This window comes from Rana temporaria, chromosome 4 (genome assembly GCF_905171775.1).
Source record: "Rana temporaria chromosome 4, aRanTem1.1, whole genome shotgun sequence".
NCBI classification, from domain to species: domain Eukaryota; kingdom Metazoa; phylum Chordata; class Amphibia; order Anura; family Ranidae; genus Rana; species Rana temporaria.
In genome coordinates, this window is record NC_053492.1 from 433,475,553 (window position 1) to 433,492,672 (window position 17,120).

Genomic DNA, 17,120 nt, shown 5'->3' on the forward strand with positions numbered 1-17,120 from the left:
TGTCCACATTGCTTAGCCAGTATGAATTACAGGGATTCTAATAGGTCAGCAACATGGACCAATTAGAAGCCGTCCAGCCCGTATTGTCAGCACTATGAGGAGGGGAGAGAAAGCCACAGGGATCTCTAATCAGTGTAGTGTCACCATCAGCCTTCTATTTTTTTTTTTTGAAAGCCGTTATCACCCCAAGATCTCCCTCCATACACCCAGCAAAATAACTTGCCCACCAGCATAAAAAGCTGGCACTTCTAGCTGCAACCTTTAGCACAATGACAGCTGAGCTGGTACATGATCTCAATTCATGGCATAATCAGAAACCTATTAAACTGAATTGCATTCATTCATCCAATGCCGCGTACACACGATCGGATTTTCAGTCGGAAAAACCTTGGATGGTTTTTCCAAAGGAATTCCGCTCAAGCTTGGCTTGCATAAACACGGTGACGTACAACACTACGACGAGCCTAGAAAATTAAGACCAATGCTTCCGAGCATACGTCGGAATTTTACACGTCGGAATTGCTACAGACGATCGGATTTTCAGATAGGAATTTTTTCCATCTGAAAATTTGAGAACCAGCTCTCAATCTTTTGTTGGCGGAAATTCCGACAGCAAAAGTCCGATAGAGCATACACACGGTCGTAATTTTCGTTCAGAAGCTCACATCGGAGTTTTGCTGTCGGAATGTCCGATCGTGTGTACGGGGCATCAGGCTTGGTTCACATTTAACATGGTTTCCTATGGGACATGTTCACATCTATGCTTTTTTTGGAAAGGGTCAGTGACTTTTTTTAAATACAAAACTGTGCTTTTTTTTTTTGTTTTGTTTAATAGACTTCAACAGTGAAGCTGCAGAAGAGCATGTAGTGCATTTTTTACTGTGATTTTATGTTTTTCAATCTGTTTTAATCCCAAAAACAGATTGATAAAAAAAATAAAAATACAAAAAAAAATAAAAAAAGCAAAAAAGACACAGCAAAAAGCACTGCAGAAACTACCAAAAGCAAACTGCATAGGTGTGAACTGAGCCAGCGCTCAACTCTGCACTAGAAAATTACCAGTTGTAATCTAATTTGCTGCTTTGAAGCAACACATGCAGTACGCATTTTGCACAGTATGAATTTTGCACAGTATGAATTTTGCACAGTATGAATTTTGCACAGTGCGCATTTTGAACAGTGCGCATTTTGAACAGTGCGCATTTTGAACAGTACGAATTGTGCACAGTACGAATTGTGCACAGTACGAATTGTGCACAGTACGAATTGTGCACAGTACGCATTCTGCACAGTACGCATTCTGCACAGTACGCATTCTGCACAGTACGCATTCTGCACAGTACGCATTCTGCACAGTACGCATTTTGCACAGTACGCATTTTGCACACTCCGGTGTAAAATGGTGTAATCTTTATTTTAACATTCAGGAAACATTTTAATTTCAGTTAGTAAAACAGGAGAGAACTCCAATGAAACTGAAAAGCCTAGAAAATATAAAAACTGCTTTACAGTCCACTTAATGGGAACAGACTCCAACCATTAAAGTCATTATTTGAATTCACATTATTAATTCGGCACTTACTGAAATAATAACCTTTTAAAAAGGAGGACATGTCTCTCCAATATACGAGTAGAAAAGTCATTGTGCACTTTTTTATCCAATTAATTACTAAATTGATGCTAAAAAGCGAGGGCTGGGCTATGTTAGATCCCGGTAAAATGTCATATCTAATAGCCGATATCTGCATAGTTGTGCAGACCTGAAACTTTCCTTCTCATTCCCCAGCAGGTAGATCGAGGTCCTGCTGTGAGTACAGTAGTTGGATACTTTTTTTTTTTTATTTGTGCTAACAGGTAATTTTTCTGGACCAGTTTTTGGGAGCTCTATCCCCTGCATTTGATCCAAGCAGTACTGATATACAAAGATTTAGCAAAATGTTTTAACAAAATCATTAATTAGGAAAACACTTTGAATAACTGTTCTGCATGTACAGTTGGCCCAAGGAATGATTTGCATGGATCTGCAAAAACATAAGGAATAAACCCCCGAGATTTGTGATGAAAGATGCCTTCTATTTTAAAATAGAGAAGGGGTGAAGTCACTATGGCACTATGTCACTATGGCAAAAATGGTCAAAAAAAATGTATCCGATAGCAATTAAGAAAACCAAGACATAAATCAATTTCCAATCTCTGTTTTCTAAATTGCTTTTACAACTTTTGTTTACCTACTTTTCGCTCTTCTCCAAAATTCACAAACTTATATTAAAGATCAACTGAACTAGGAAAGGAAAGGGATCCTCTCTCCTGCGAATCAGAGGTACAGAAAAACCTTGGTTTGAGAGTAACTTGGTTTGAGAGCGTTTTGCAAAGCAAGCAACATTTTAAAATCTTGACTTGATATACAAGCAATGTCTTGATATACAAGTAGCATCATGTCATTACTGAGTATAAAAGAGGAGAGAGGCGCCTCCAAGTGTAGCAATATGGTTATATTTAATGAAGGTACAACATTTAGAAACTCACATGGTCGATGATTAAAACAGGCACATCCAATTATGCAGGCATCCAGGGTAAAGCTGTCCACATAAGATAGACCATTCTCCTCACCGCCATCAAAGCCATCACTTCCACGCTGCGCTCCATGAGCGGTTCAAACCTCACTTTCAAATCACTCTACTGCAGGGTAGTCTTCCCAGTCACGATTGCAGACTGACAGTGGTGAGAGCCGGCAGGGCGGGGGATGGTCTATGTGGACAGCTTTACCCCGGATGCCTGCATACTTAGATTAACCTCTTTTAATCATCAACCATGTGAGTTGCTAAATGTCGTATCTTCATTAAATGTAACCATATTGCTACATTTCGAAGCGCCTCTCTTCTCTTTTATATTGTGTAGTTCCTTGCTTCTAATCCCCTTGTGGACGGACATTTTATGGTTACACAACCTATCACATTGCTATAATCTTTTTATATGGACTATAAACTGAAGACTTATGAATAAATGGTTGTGGAACGAATCATTTGAGTTTCCAATATTTCTTATGGTGAAATTCGCTTTGATATACAAGTGCTTTGGATTACAAGCATGTTTCTCAAACAAATTATGCTCGCAATCCAAGGTTTTACGGTAACTGGGTGTAAACAGACAGCGGAGCTCTATGGACAGTTTACACCCAACTGCCCATAGAGCAGAGCAAGCTCTGTCCGTGTGCACTTTGCATAAACTAAACGGACACAGACGTGTCATCCGCCTACTCTGATCAGCAGGGTATCTGTGATTGGATCCCCTGCTGATCAGAAACAGAGTCCCCCCCATGCGAAAGAGGCCTTACAATTTGCTTCCTTTTACAAATCAGCGACAGCCCGAGTAGAAAAGCCTGTCCCCTGCCAGCACGCTGCTGAATGGGACCCTTGCTTGCTGTGTGGAAGCAATGATCTCTCTGCAGAGGTTATAATATACACGGTCCCTACTGATTAAGAACTACAGCACTCCAATCAGCAGGGAGCATGAGTGTTGCCGATTGCACAGCTATCAGTTGGACGCAATACAAGGCTTGTTAGGCCCCGTACACACGACCGAGATACTCGACGTGCCAAACACATCGAGTTCCTCGTCGAGTTCAGTGTGGAAGCCGCCGAGGAACTCGGCGGGCCGACTTTTCCCATTGACTAACGAGAAAATAGAGAACATGTTCTCTTTTCGGCCCGACGAGTTCCTCGTCGGCTTCCTCGCTGAAAAGTGTACACACGACCGAGTTTCTCGCCAGAATCCAGCTCCGACCGAGTTTCTGGCTGAATTCTGCCGAGAAACTCGGTCGTGTGTACGGGGCCTCAGACCTCTGAAAAAAGAACTGAAGAGAGAACACTGACTCCACATAGAAAGCAAAAGTCCAGCTCTGCATCATGCTGGCAGGGGACAGACTTTTCTACTCAGACTGTGGCCGATTTAGAAATAAAACAAGCTGTAAGATATTGAAAACCTTTTGCGTTTTTTGATGCCCCTGAAATGTATTTAGCAGATTTACACCAAGAGTTCCACTGGGTTTTAAGACAATTAAAACAAAGTATAAAAGGAAAAAAACTTACCTGGGGGAGGTAAATAGCCATGAAATAAGACACAGCCACAAGATGAGCGTTCCAGTTCTTCACATAACAACAATCTTCTTACTGGGGAAAAAAATGTAAGATCCAAAAGTCAGATGAGACATTACAACCTCCTAGAAACTGAAACAAGAATGTCAGCCAAACACAACCATGGCCCTTCTGTACCCCACAGTATCTCTTCACACTGAATATTGGTTTCCATCACAGCATTACCATTCAGCCCCACTCAGGAACAGCCTACACCTTCTACGTAACAGTCACTGACATGTACTCTCCCTCCTATCCTACACAGTAACGATTCACCCAAATATTACATATTTGTGCATTGGCCTGTGTTGATGGGCTTTTGTCTATTTCAAATGGATTTTTCACTCCTATACAAGTCTATGGGAATGCAACACATGCTTAAAATAGGCAAAAGCGGGTCAGCAGAACATCAGCTGCAGGTCAGATGCACCTGTAAGTGAATTCTAAATGGTCTCTGAAGCCTCTCAAATTAACATTTGGCCCATCAACAAAGGTCCTATATTACAGACTAGGGTTGTCCCGATACCACTTTAAGCCTGAGTACAAGTACCGATACTTTTTTTTCCCCCCAAGTACTTGCCGATACCGATTACCCATACCTTTATTTAATCTCATGTGACAGTGGCACATGTGTCAGTATTTTTTTTATACAATTTTTTTTATTATTATTTTTTTTTACAATGCTTTTTTTAAGGGGGGGGGGGGGGGGGGGAGGACAGTCAGTGGGTTTTTGTTTTAATGATTATTATTAGGGTTGTCCCGATACCACTTTTTTAGGACCGAGTACAAGTACCGATACTTTTTTTCAAGTAGTCGCCGATACCGAATACCGATACTTTTTTTTAATGTCATGTGACCGTTTTCAAACCACAATACAGACCAAAGATATTTTCTTTAGAATTATGAAGAACTGGTACATCATGGTGTGGGGCTGTTTTTTAGCATACGGTACTGGAAAACTACATATCATTGAAGGAGTGATCACTGTCAGTGCAGCTCATCGGTGCCAGTGCCCAAAAGTGCAGCTAGCCAGTGCCACCTATCAGTGCAGATCAGTGCCCATTAGTGCATCAGTGCAGGGAGGCAGCTTATTAGGGCATCTCATCAGTGCCACCCAATCAATGCCAGTGCCACCTATCAGTGCCATCCATTTATGAGTGCCATTCAATCAATGCCAGTGCCACCTATCAGTGCCATCCAATGGTGCCATCCAATTTGTGTTCGATGTCACAAAAAAAAAAAAAAAAAAAAAAAAGTATTCTATTTTGGTATCGGGAGTATTTGCGCGAGTACGAGTACTAGCACAAATACTCGGTATCGGTCCCGATACCGATACTGGTATCGGTATCTGGACAACCCTAATTATTATTATTTTTTTATTATTGCAATTTTTTTTTTTTTTTTATCAGCCTTGTTGGGGGGGCTATGGTGAGATATTAGGGGTCTTAACAGACCACTGACATCTCCCCTTTGAGACAGGGAAAAGGACTAGGGACACAGTCCCTTTCTCAGCAGACTTCGCTGCACTGAAAATTAATGGAGAGACAGCGGTTCCTCTTCATTCATTACCTGAGACATCGTAATCACAGGAGGTTACGATGTTTCAGTTATGTAAATGGTCAGAGTCAGCGATCACTGACTCTGTCCATTCAGAAAACTAACGAGCCGGGTTTACCGGCTCCTACCTCCGCTCTCCATCCTGCGATAACGAGGGGGAAGGCAGCACGGAGGGGAAGAAGAGAGGGGGACAGATGCACGAAGGGGAAGAAGAGAGGGGGACAGATGCACGAAGGGGGAAGAAGAGAGGGGGGCAGATGCACGAAGGGGGAAGAAGAGAGGGGGGCAGATGCACGAAGGGGGAAGAAGAGAGGGGGGCAGATGCACGAAGGGGAAGAAGAGAGGGGGACAGATGCACGAAGGGGAAGAAGAGGGGGCGACAGATGCACAAAAGGGGAAGAAGAGAGGGGGACAGATGCACGAAGGGGAAGAAGAGAGGGCGACAGATGCACGAAGGGGAAGAAGAGAGGGGGACAGATGCACGAAGGGAAAGACGAGAGGGGGGCAGATGCACGAAGGGAAAGACGAGAGGGGGGCAGATGCACGAAGGGAAAGACGAGAGGGGGGCAGATGCACGGAGGGAAAGAAGAGAGGGGAGCAGATGCACGGAGGGGGGTGAAGAGAGGGGGACAGATGCACGGAGGGGGGTGAAGAGAGGGGGACAGATGCACGGAGGGGGGAGAAGAGAGGGGGCAGATGCACAGTGGGGGAGAAGAGAGGGGGACAGATGCACGGAGGGGGAGAAGAGATGGGGAGAAGAGAGGGGGACAGATGCACAGAGGGGGAGAAGAGAGGGGGACAGATGCACGGAGGGGGAGAAGAGAGGGGGACAGATGCACGGAGGGGGAGAAGAGAGGGGGACAGATGCACAGAGGGGGAGAAGAGAAGGGGACAGATGCACAGAGGGGGGAGAAGAGAGGGGGACAGATGCACAGAGGGGGAGAAAAGGGGGGACAGATGCACAGAGGGGGACAAGAGAGGATAACAGATGCACGGAAGAGGACATAGAGAAGAGATGGGGACACAGAGAAGCATGGAGGGGGACACGGAAAAGAACAGAGATGCACAGCAACATGGAGAAGAACACAGGATATCGGAGGAGGACTGGAGGAGGATAGGGGACAGTCAGCTGTGATCGTGTGTGGGAGAGAAGCACCGATCACGGGTGGGGGATCTGAGAGAAAGGACCGGCTGTCAGACTTTTAAATCATTGATCAAGTGTCTGCAAAGTTTTGACTATACAGCATAGCAGATGAAGTTAGAAAAGTAAAAAAAAAATTGGTTCTATCTTGGTTGACTCATACTGAGGGGGCACTGGAGCAACTTACATAGACTAATTATTACAGATAGCTTTCTGAGACCATACTGCAAACCTACCCAGAGGGGTGATTCCATAGAACTCAGCTTCGTGGCGCAGAACATTAAGGCTCACTCCTCTAGAAGAACAAAAGAAAGGTTACACTGGTCTACAGAGACATGACCACACACTGCATAGAGTACATAATGCTCTGGTCCCCGCACGTCAAAGGGGCACTACTTGGACTCAAAGCCCTCATATTTCTTCTTCTTATAGGTTTTGCAAATTATTCAATTACTATATTAGACACTTATATGCCAATTGTAGGTTCCCATGAGTCATAATCAAGGTGTACAAAAACAACAGAAGTTAACGCAGAACTCAACTGTATCTGAGCACTGCAAACCAAAAATGCTCTCAACTTTATTTTGTTGAGAAAGCACTTTGAAGGACACCCCTAGCATTTCTAGCTACAGGCATCTCGAGTAAGAGCAGATGATTCATGCAACATTTACTTCCTGGAATCCATCTGTCCTTAGCTCAGATGTGCAGGTAGGAGGGTGTGCTTAGCTGAGAAAGCCCCTCCTCCAGATGAAAGAAAAAAAAAAAAAAAACAACATTAAGGCTCCTGGGATGTTGAACCACCATTTTGGACTAGGCCAGAAAGATTAAAAAAAAAAAAAAAGTTTAACACAAGTACATTAAAGTGACACTAAAGGTTCACTTAAGAAAAAAAAAAAAAAAACATGTCATACTTAACTCCACTGTGCAGTTCGTTTTGCAGAGAGTGGCCCCAATCCTGTTGTTCTGGGGTCCCACAGCAGCTCTCGCAGCTCCTCCCTGCAATAGTTAACCCCCTCTGGGAAGCTCTCTCCCGAGGGAGAGACACGGCGCCCACGTCATTGGATTTGATTGACAGCAGCGGGAGCCAATGGCTGCACTGCTATCAATCTATCCAATGAAGAGCTGAGAAGCAGTGGAGAGAGCGACGCGGAAACGCGCCCACGTTAATTCGGGGGCTCGGGTAAGTAAAACGGGGGGCCCGGACAGTGCAAGGTGTTTTTTCACCTTAAAGCGGGAGTTCACCCGGAAAAAAGAATTTAACATTAGATTGAGGCTCATTTTGTGAAGGGGAATCGGGTGTTTTTTTTTAAATCGAAGCAGTACTTACCGTTTTAGAGATAGATCTTCTCCGCCGCTTCCGGGTATGGTCTTCGGGACTGGGCGTTCCTATTTGATTGACAGGCTTCCGTCAGGCTTCCGACGGTCGCACACATCGCGTCACGAGTAGCCGAACGTCGGTGCGACTCTATACGACGCCTGCGCACCGCCGTTCGGCTACTTTCGGAAAATCGTGACGCGATGTATGCGACCGTCAGAAGCCTGTCAATCAAATAGGAACGCCCAGTCCCGTAGCCCATACCCGGAAGCGGCGGAGAAGATCGCTCTCTAAAAACACGAAGTACTGCTTCGATTAAAAAAAAAAAAAACACATGCGATTACGTGCGGTTATACCGCTTTTAGCTGCGGTAGTCATTCCCATAGCATCCCTTTTTATTTTTTTCGATTATGATGTGTATCCTGTTCGTTTTTTTTTCCACGCTGCTATCCGCAGTTGACACAAAAGACTGCGATTACGTGCATATAGCTGCGCTAAATCGCACCTGGACGCATTAAATTCAAAATTTTTCTATTCGCACGAAATCGCAGCTAAGCGCTGTGTGTGAATGGGGCCATAGGAAAGCATTGTGTGCTTTTAGCTGCGGTAGAAAACTAGAAAATCCACAGCTAAAAACACCATTCTATCCGTCCGTGTAAAAGGGGCCTAAGGCTGGGTTCACACCTATGCAAATTGGATGCGGCTTACACCCCATCCAATTTGCATGACATTTTAAAATATGTTTATTTGGATGAGGCTGGCTCACATATCTGCGGTGCATTCGCACTCCGTATTGCCCAAAAAACGTGTGCGTCTTCTAGGCAGTGCAGTCCAGCTCAGGTGTGAATTCAGGCCCATTACCTTCTATGGGCACGCATCAGATTCGCAGATGTGTTCTGTTGTAAACAGAATAAAATCCTGACCTGATCCTGATGTAAACCTGACCTGACGTAAAAACGCTGAACAACAGATTTTTCTCTTTGCAGGGAAAACGGAGCTGGAATTCGCACCGGACTGGTGTAAACCCAGCCTCAGCCTACAGACCTAATAGAGGAAAGGAGAGGGTCAGAGGGTGGACAGGCTACACTTTTGGCTGGGGATATGCTGTAGAAGACAATACAAAACTGGGAACAGTTTGAGGCCAGTACAGACCAATGCTATTATCACAATCAATGTTCCCACTACAAACTGTTATGCCGCGTACACACAACCGTTTTTCATGTCATGGGGAAAAAAAACGAAATTTTTCTCGACGCAATTCTTGTCAAGTCTGCCTTGCATACACACGATCGTGAAAAAAAAAATGCTTGAGCAAAGCGCGGTGACATACAACACGTACGACGGCACTATAAAGGGGAAGTTCCATTCGAATGGCGCCACCCTTTGGGCTGATAATGCCAATTTCCCTTCTCAACACTTGCTTCTGAGCATGCACGTTTTTTCCCCGTCGTTAAAGCCTACACACGACCATTTTTCATGACGGAAAAAACGACGACGTGAAAAACGACGAGAAAAAAATAGAGCATGTTCTAATGTTTTAATGGCCATTTTTCACGTCGAGAAAAATGCTCTGGAGCCCACACACGATTGTTTTTCATGACGAGAAAAAAAAAAAAACAGTCGTGTGTATGCGGCATTAGGGTCCGAGGGCCGCACATACTAAACCAAAGGGCCCCAGGTTGGGCACCAGGGTCCCAGGTATGTCTGTGTTTTGGGGTAGGTAGGGAAGGGGGGGAACGTCCCTGTTAGAATACCGGGCACAACGATAGATCAATGGTACAATGTCCTACTTGTGCTAACAGTGGAACAAAGCTTTCAATATTAGTAGAACTGCCCTTTAATTATACTAATAACACAGCAGAGAAATAATTACAAGAATGAAATTCCTACCTTAAGTCAAGTTCCTTTGTACGAAGAAAATTCAAAATAGGTGCAAAAGCAGTTGGATCTCGATCAATAAATATCTTAAAAAAAAAAAAGCATAATAAATAGCCAGAAATTACCAGTACAATTGTTCATTTTAATAGCATGCTATTAGCTTAATACCGAAAAACTAAGCCTTCCTTTTTCTGCATATACTTTTTATAGAGGCCAGTAAAGTTAATAGACCTTCTAAGATATTCATGACAAAAACACTTAGAATAGAATTTTTAACTAAAAAGGCAATATATTTCAAGACTACTACTGCACCATTAGAAGCTTTTCACCTTACACTGCACAACGCAGACAGACTGCTGGGGGACTAAAGAGGATCTGTCACCTTGGCTCAGTCAGAGTAAAGTGACAGCGTCTGTGTAAATCCCTCCTGACCGCTTTATAACCACCTCTCCGGTACGCCACGAACATTCCTTTTTCTGTAAAATAAAATACTGAAATCTGAGCTATGGGTATGTAATGCGGCTGCTGCCTACCTCAGAGGTTGAGGCACGGACTGACAGGGTGCCCAGGTCAGATCGTCCCACACCCCCCCAAAATCGCATCCCTCTTCGGCTGCAGGAATCGTACTATAGCCAGGAAGGGGGGGGGGGGGTCCACAGCTGAGGTCTGTAATAAGAGTAGTGGCACATGGTGGGAACATGGTGATTGGGGAGGGGGGCATAGGCAGGTAACAAGTGTGCTGCCAGGAGTGATTTTAGGGAGGGGGGTTACAGGATATGTGCTAGGGCGTGCATTGTTTTGGGTTAGAGAGGACTTGTGCTAGAAAAGGGGGGCAGATTTAAAGTTTGACCCCCCAACCCCCTAGAACAATTCCTCTCCCCTCCCACAGCACCCCCTGGTACCTATCTATTAACCCCCACCCCCTCAACTTAAAGATCTCATCCCGGCTCCATCCACCACCCCGATCCCATCAGTGCTCCATCCACCACCCTGATCCCATCCATTCCCCTCGATCCCATCCCAGCTTTATCCACCACTCCAATCCCATCCCGGCTCCATCCACCACCCCAATCCCATCCCGGCGCCATCCACCACCCCAATCCCATCCCGGCTCCATCCATTCCCCCAATCTCATCCCGTCACCATCCACCATCCCGATCCAATCCCAACTCCATCCACCACCCCGATCCCATCAGTGCGCCATCCACCACCCCGAAACCATCCATTCCCTCAATCCCATCCCGACTCCGTCCACCACCCCGATCCCATCCCGGCTCCAACTATTCCCCCGATCCCATCCCAGCTCCATCCACCATCCCAATCCAGCTCCATCCACCACCCCAATCCTATCCGGCTCCATCTACCACCCAAATTCCATCCCAGCTCCATCCATTCCCCGGATCACATCCCAGCTCCATCCACCACCCCAATCCAACCCTGGCTCCATCCACCGCCCCGATTCCATCCCAGTTCCATCCATTCCCCCGATCCCATCCCGTCACCATCCACTACCCCGATCCAATCCCAACTCCATCCACCACACAGATCCCATCCATTCCCTCAATCCCATCCCGGCTCCATCCACCACCCCGATCCCAACCCGGCTCCAATAATTCCCCTGATCCCATCCTAGCTCCATCCACCATCCCAATCACACTGCAGCTCCATCCACCACCCCAATACCATCCCGGCTCCATCCACCACCCCAATCCAATCCTGGCTCCATCCATTACCCCGATCCCATCCACCACCCCAATCCCATCCCAGCCCAGCTCCCTCCACCACCCATGGCAGGGGGGGAGCCGCTCTGATGCACTAGCCTGCTCAGTGCCTCTAGTAACCCCACTGCATGTTAGCCCTTTATTTTATTTATTTTCCCCTTTTTGATTTACAAGTTATTTATTTATTTTTTATTTCAATGGGCGACACACAGGTTGGTGAGAGTTTTGTTATAGCATTTAAAGAGAAAGTACTCACATCACATTATTTAAAGAGACAGTACACTACTTTTAATGCATTATTCCCTCGTGAAAACTTCACATTAGAAAGAGGCAGCGCCACCCATGCCTCTCTCCTTATACATTCCTATTTCTGTGCCACTACTGTAAAATACCCAATGCATCTGTACATGGGGGTAAACATGGGACTTCCTATCGACGATGCAGCGCTCAAGCCTAGCAGCTAATCACTGGACGTCTCATGACAGTGTAGGTGATGCCCCTGCGCCCTTCAAGCTCCGACAAAAGCCAGCACCAGGTATTTTGGTGGCAGATGAGATAGAAGTAACAAGTGGTACACTGAAGAGCCAAGTATAAAGTGATCTGGGGGGCGGAGTTACACAGACGCTGGCACTTTTCCATAAATAAGAAAGTTAACAGTGTGTCTTTAATCCTTTTGCTGACAGAGCCATTTTATGCAGAGGCGTTAAAATGCACATTTTAGGCCTGATGATTAGTTAACACCCCCAAAAAATTATGCAGTTCTAAAAGCAAAGACCCTGGACAATAAAATGGTGGCAGTTGCAATGTTTTATGTCACACAATATTAGCACAACCGTTTCTCATACCAAAAGTAAATAGATAAGCGACATGTTAAAGTTATGGTTGTAAAGGCACAAGGTTTTTACCTTCATGCATTCTGTGTGCAGCAGCCCCCCCAAATACCTGAGCCCCCCTCTCGATCCAGCGATGTCCTCGAGAGCCTTGTCTCTCTGGGGACTCGCTCCCGCTGCTGTCAAAGCCAATCAGGAGACAGAGGGGGTGGGGCAAAGCCGCAGCTCCATGTGTGAATGGACACAGTGCCGTAGGGTGGGAGCACGCTGCTTGCTCTGGGGGCACCCGGCAGGAGGGAGGAGCCAGGAGCGCTGGCAGCAAACCCAATAAGAGTAGGATACAGGCTGCTCTGTGCAAAACCACTGCACAGAGCAGGCAAGTATAACATGTCTGTTATTAACAACTTCAGCCCCGGAAGGATTTACACCCTTAATGGCCAGGCCATTTTTTGCAATACGGCACTGCGTCCCTTAAACTCACAATTGCGTGGTTGTACGACGTTGTACCCAAACAAAATATATGTTATTTTTTTCCCCACAAACAGAGCTTTCTTTTGGTGGTATTTGATCACATATGTGGTTTTTATTTTTTGCGCTATAAACAAAAAAATACCGTAAATTTTTAGAAAAATTTATAAATAAATCGCAATAAGAGTATATGGATTGGTTTGCGCAAAAGTTATATCGTCTACAAAATAGGGGATATATTTATGGACTTTTCTTTGTTGTTTTTACTGGTAATGGTGCCGATCTGTGATATTGTTGCAAACAAATGTGGCCCCAAGTGACACTATTTGAGAGACATTATTACAGTAATCAGTACTAAAATAATGCACTGATCAATGTATAAATGACACTGGCAAAGAAGGGGGTTAACTATGTTCCCTGTGTGTGTTCTAACTGTGTGGGGGATGGGCTCACAGGGACAATACAAAGGTCGCTGTTCCTGATCAATAGGAACAGCAGATCTCCATATTGTCTCCTGTCAGAACGGATATCCACGGATTGCGGTTTTGAAGATGCTTACAAGGGCTATGGCTGCAACTCTACCCACCGTATTGTTTTTTGCAGCTGCCAATTCTCTTTCCGATAAAAGTGAGCTGAGCAGTTGCCCCCCTCCTGACGCTCACCGGTGTTTCTGGGGTTTACAGTACCTTCTCACCGGCAAGAATGGGAAATAATCCGACGGTTCACGCAGCTGGCCACAGAGGTAAAGACCAGACATCTTTCTTTACCTCAATGATCTAGGAGGCCCGAGAGCGACATCATGACGTCACTTCTGGAGCGGATAGAAACGTTTTTTTCCTTTTTTTGGAAAGCATCAGATTAATTTTTTTATTTTATTTTTGCTCTAACACTTTCCAGGATAGAGGACAGATCTGGGGTCTTATAAAAGTGATAAAAAAAAAGAAAAAAAAGAAGAAGAGTGTAAAAATATATAGGGCTAGATTCAGATAGCCCACCGTAAGTTTGTGCAGGCGTAGCGTATCTCAGATACGCTACGCCGCCGTAACTTAGTGAGGCTGGGGCTGGATTTACAAAGAACCGGCGCCCTAAGTTACGGCGGCGTATCGTAAATCTGCTGGCGTAAGCGCGCCGAATTCAAATTGTGAAGAGGTGGGCGTGTTTTATGTAAATAAAACATGACCCCACGTAAATAACATCTATAACGAACGGCGCATGCACCGTCCGTGAACGTATACCAGTGCACATGCTCCTAATCACGTCACAAATAGTCAATGCTTTCGACGTGAACGTAATTTACGCAAAGCTCTATTCGCGAACGACTTGCGCAAAATTCGACGCTGTCCCGACGTCCATACTTAACATTGGATACTCCTCATATAGCAGGAGTAACCTTACGCCGGAAAAAGCCTTACGTAAACGACGTAAAAAAATCCGCCGGGCGCGCGTACGTTTCTGAATCGGCGTATCTAGCTCATTTGCATATTCTACGCCGAAATCAACGGAAGCGCCACCTAGAAGCCAGCGTAAATATGCACCCTAAGATACGACGGCGTAAGAGACTTACGTCGGTCGTATCTTGCTTTCTGAATACAGAAAAAAGATACGCCGGCGCATCCTAGAAGTTACGCGGCGTATCAACAGATACGCCGACGTAACTTCTTACTGAATCTAGCCCATATTGTTTTTTTTAAAGCACTCCAATCCCCCCATGTTTGCATGCAGAGGCAAACGCATACATAGGCTGGGCATGAATACATAAACAAAAAAAAGACAGGAAGAAAGCGCCTCCAAGTGTAGCATTTAATGGAATGCAAATTTGCAAGGACAGCATGGATGGCGTGTGAGATCACGGAAGGCTTGGAGACCACGCATTTCAGAGCATGCGCGGTACCTGTACTGGGCATGCGTGCTCTCTTTTTCAAGGGTAACGGGGATAGAGAGGAGTGGAATTTAAATAGGGGAGATTCAATTGTTAATCTGGCTAAGTGGGCAGGAATAACACACACAAATGGCTGGCAATACAACATTATAGGTACATTTTTAGCCCAGAAAGTAAGTGAGCATAAAAATAATATGGCACACACACATATGTTAGAAAGATCATGTAAAACATATATCATGCTCTGAAATTCGTTGCGTCTCGAAGCTTCCTGGTGACGTCACACGCCACTGCGCTCTACGCTGCTATCCTACGAACATAACCAGAACCACACGGACATTGCCGGCTTTCTTCCCTGTCACACCACGGTCTCTGTTCTCCTGAAGTGGCACGCTGGACATCCTTTTCATCGGAGCGCATTTAATATAAGCCTTACTTTCTTGTGAGTGTTACATTGTTGTCCTTGCCAATTTGCATTCCATTAAATGCTACACTTAGAGGCGCTTTCTTCCTGTCTTTTTATGCATTAACAAGAGTCGACTTCGCTCCTGAGAAAAGCGTCAGTCCTAAGTATACAAGCATTACAGACTTCCATCTGTGGCCAAGCCCCTGCCACTGGTCCTGTATTACAATAATACTGAACTTCCTATGGACCTTAAAGTGGAGTTCCACCCATTTTTTTATGTTTGTCTGTGCTGCATGCTCTAATCTCATAGTGTTCAGAATGGACAATTTTTATTTAATTTGTTGCTTATAAATACCTTTATTTTGTAGTCCTTCGTTACTTCCTCCTCCTTATTTGCCTAGGCTATTTGCAAGGGTTTCTGGGATAGGCATCATGTTTCCCAGTAGTCCTTGCAAACCTGACTGAAACCTATTACATTGCTTGTGCACTGAGCATGTGCGAGATATGCAAAGCTGAAATCCAGGAAGTCATACAGTCTGGCTTCATGATGCCCACTCTTAAGATGGCCACGGTCTATTTCTAGATTATAAACTATCTAAATGCTGTAACAACCTAACAAAACGGACCTTAGTTTACAGACTAACTTTACTAGAATACATTAAGCTTGTGTATTACAGGGGTATTTATATTTAAAAAGTGAAATTATGGGTGGAACTCCCCTTTAAATATCAAATTACTCCTTCAAAGAACTTTTATGATTAGTACCTTTTGAATTAAAGTATATGTATGCGTTTTCTCTCTCGCTCTAAAAATTGAGAGAATATATATATATATATATATATATATATATATATATATATATATATATATATATATATAATATACACATATATATATATATATATATATATATATATATATATATATATATGTGTGTGTGTGTAATGGACATTATGTATAGCAATACCAATAAGCACCACTAGATGGAAGCATAACAGTACTACAGAGAATCTCCCCCTTTAATATATAGTACAGTATAACTAAAAAGGCCAAATTTTTTTCAGATCTAGATAGAGTGATAAGAGGGGGGGGGGGGGGGGTTAGAAACATACATTTTTATTACAGTCTTGGTCCCCATTACAGAGATTCACTGTTCAGGATTGTCCCCAATGTCACCACAAATGAAAGCTAGGGTAAATCTAAAATTTTGAGTAGTAACCAGAACAGGAAAAAAAAAAAAGGCAAAATCTTACAATGGGGACACTTGTTCCTGTGATAACCAAGGACTCTTGCACAAGGACTGGTTGAGCACCTTTAGCATAACTTCAGACATATTTCCTTTGCCCAGGCGCAGAGTACTGCCTGTCATTAACACAAATGGCTGTGTGCAGCTGTACTCATGTATATGTCTGTGCTATTAAACAAGAGTACAACGTACAAGAATTTGAAAGGTTTTTTATTTTCTCCATACGATGCGTTTATAAAAGTACTGCCGTATGCACAGGTACAGTGGCACATGGATGTACAAGGAGGCACATGCATGAAGCCATGTAGCTGTCTGCTCACTGGTAAGGTTTAGCACTATACCAAGTGATGAGGAGTACCGACTCACCTAGAATGAGAGATGGGGCACCTCCCTACTTCACATGAACAAATCTTTATAGCAACAAAGGGGAAAAAAAAAAAAAATAGGAAGGACCTACAAGTAGTTCAAAAGGTGTGAAGAGGGAATAGGGAAAGCAAGCGGTTTCTCCTATAATTTTTTTTTGCGCTATAAACAAAAATAGAGCGA

At 44.4% G+C, this 17,120-nt stretch overlaps 1 protein-coding gene across 1 annotated transcript in view; it reads right to left on the reverse strand.

Annotated features, from left to right (window-relative positions):
* KCTD3 (potassium channel tetramerization domain containing 3) overlaps positions 1 to 17,120 on the reverse strand; it is a 91,109-nt gene that overhangs the window by 64,048 nt on the left and 9,941 nt on the right. The window contains exons 4-6 of the mRNA XM_040351448.1: positions 10,037 to 10,110; positions 7,068 to 7,126; positions 4,089 to 4,169 (exon numbers count right to left, since the gene is read on the reverse strand). Of these exons, the coding sequence (XP_040207382.1) occupies positions 4,089 to 4,169; positions 7,068 to 7,126; positions 10,037 to 10,110 (214 nt within the window). The remainder of the gene's footprint in view (positions 1 to 4,088; positions 4,170 to 7,067; positions 7,127 to 10,036; positions 10,111 to 17,120) is intronic.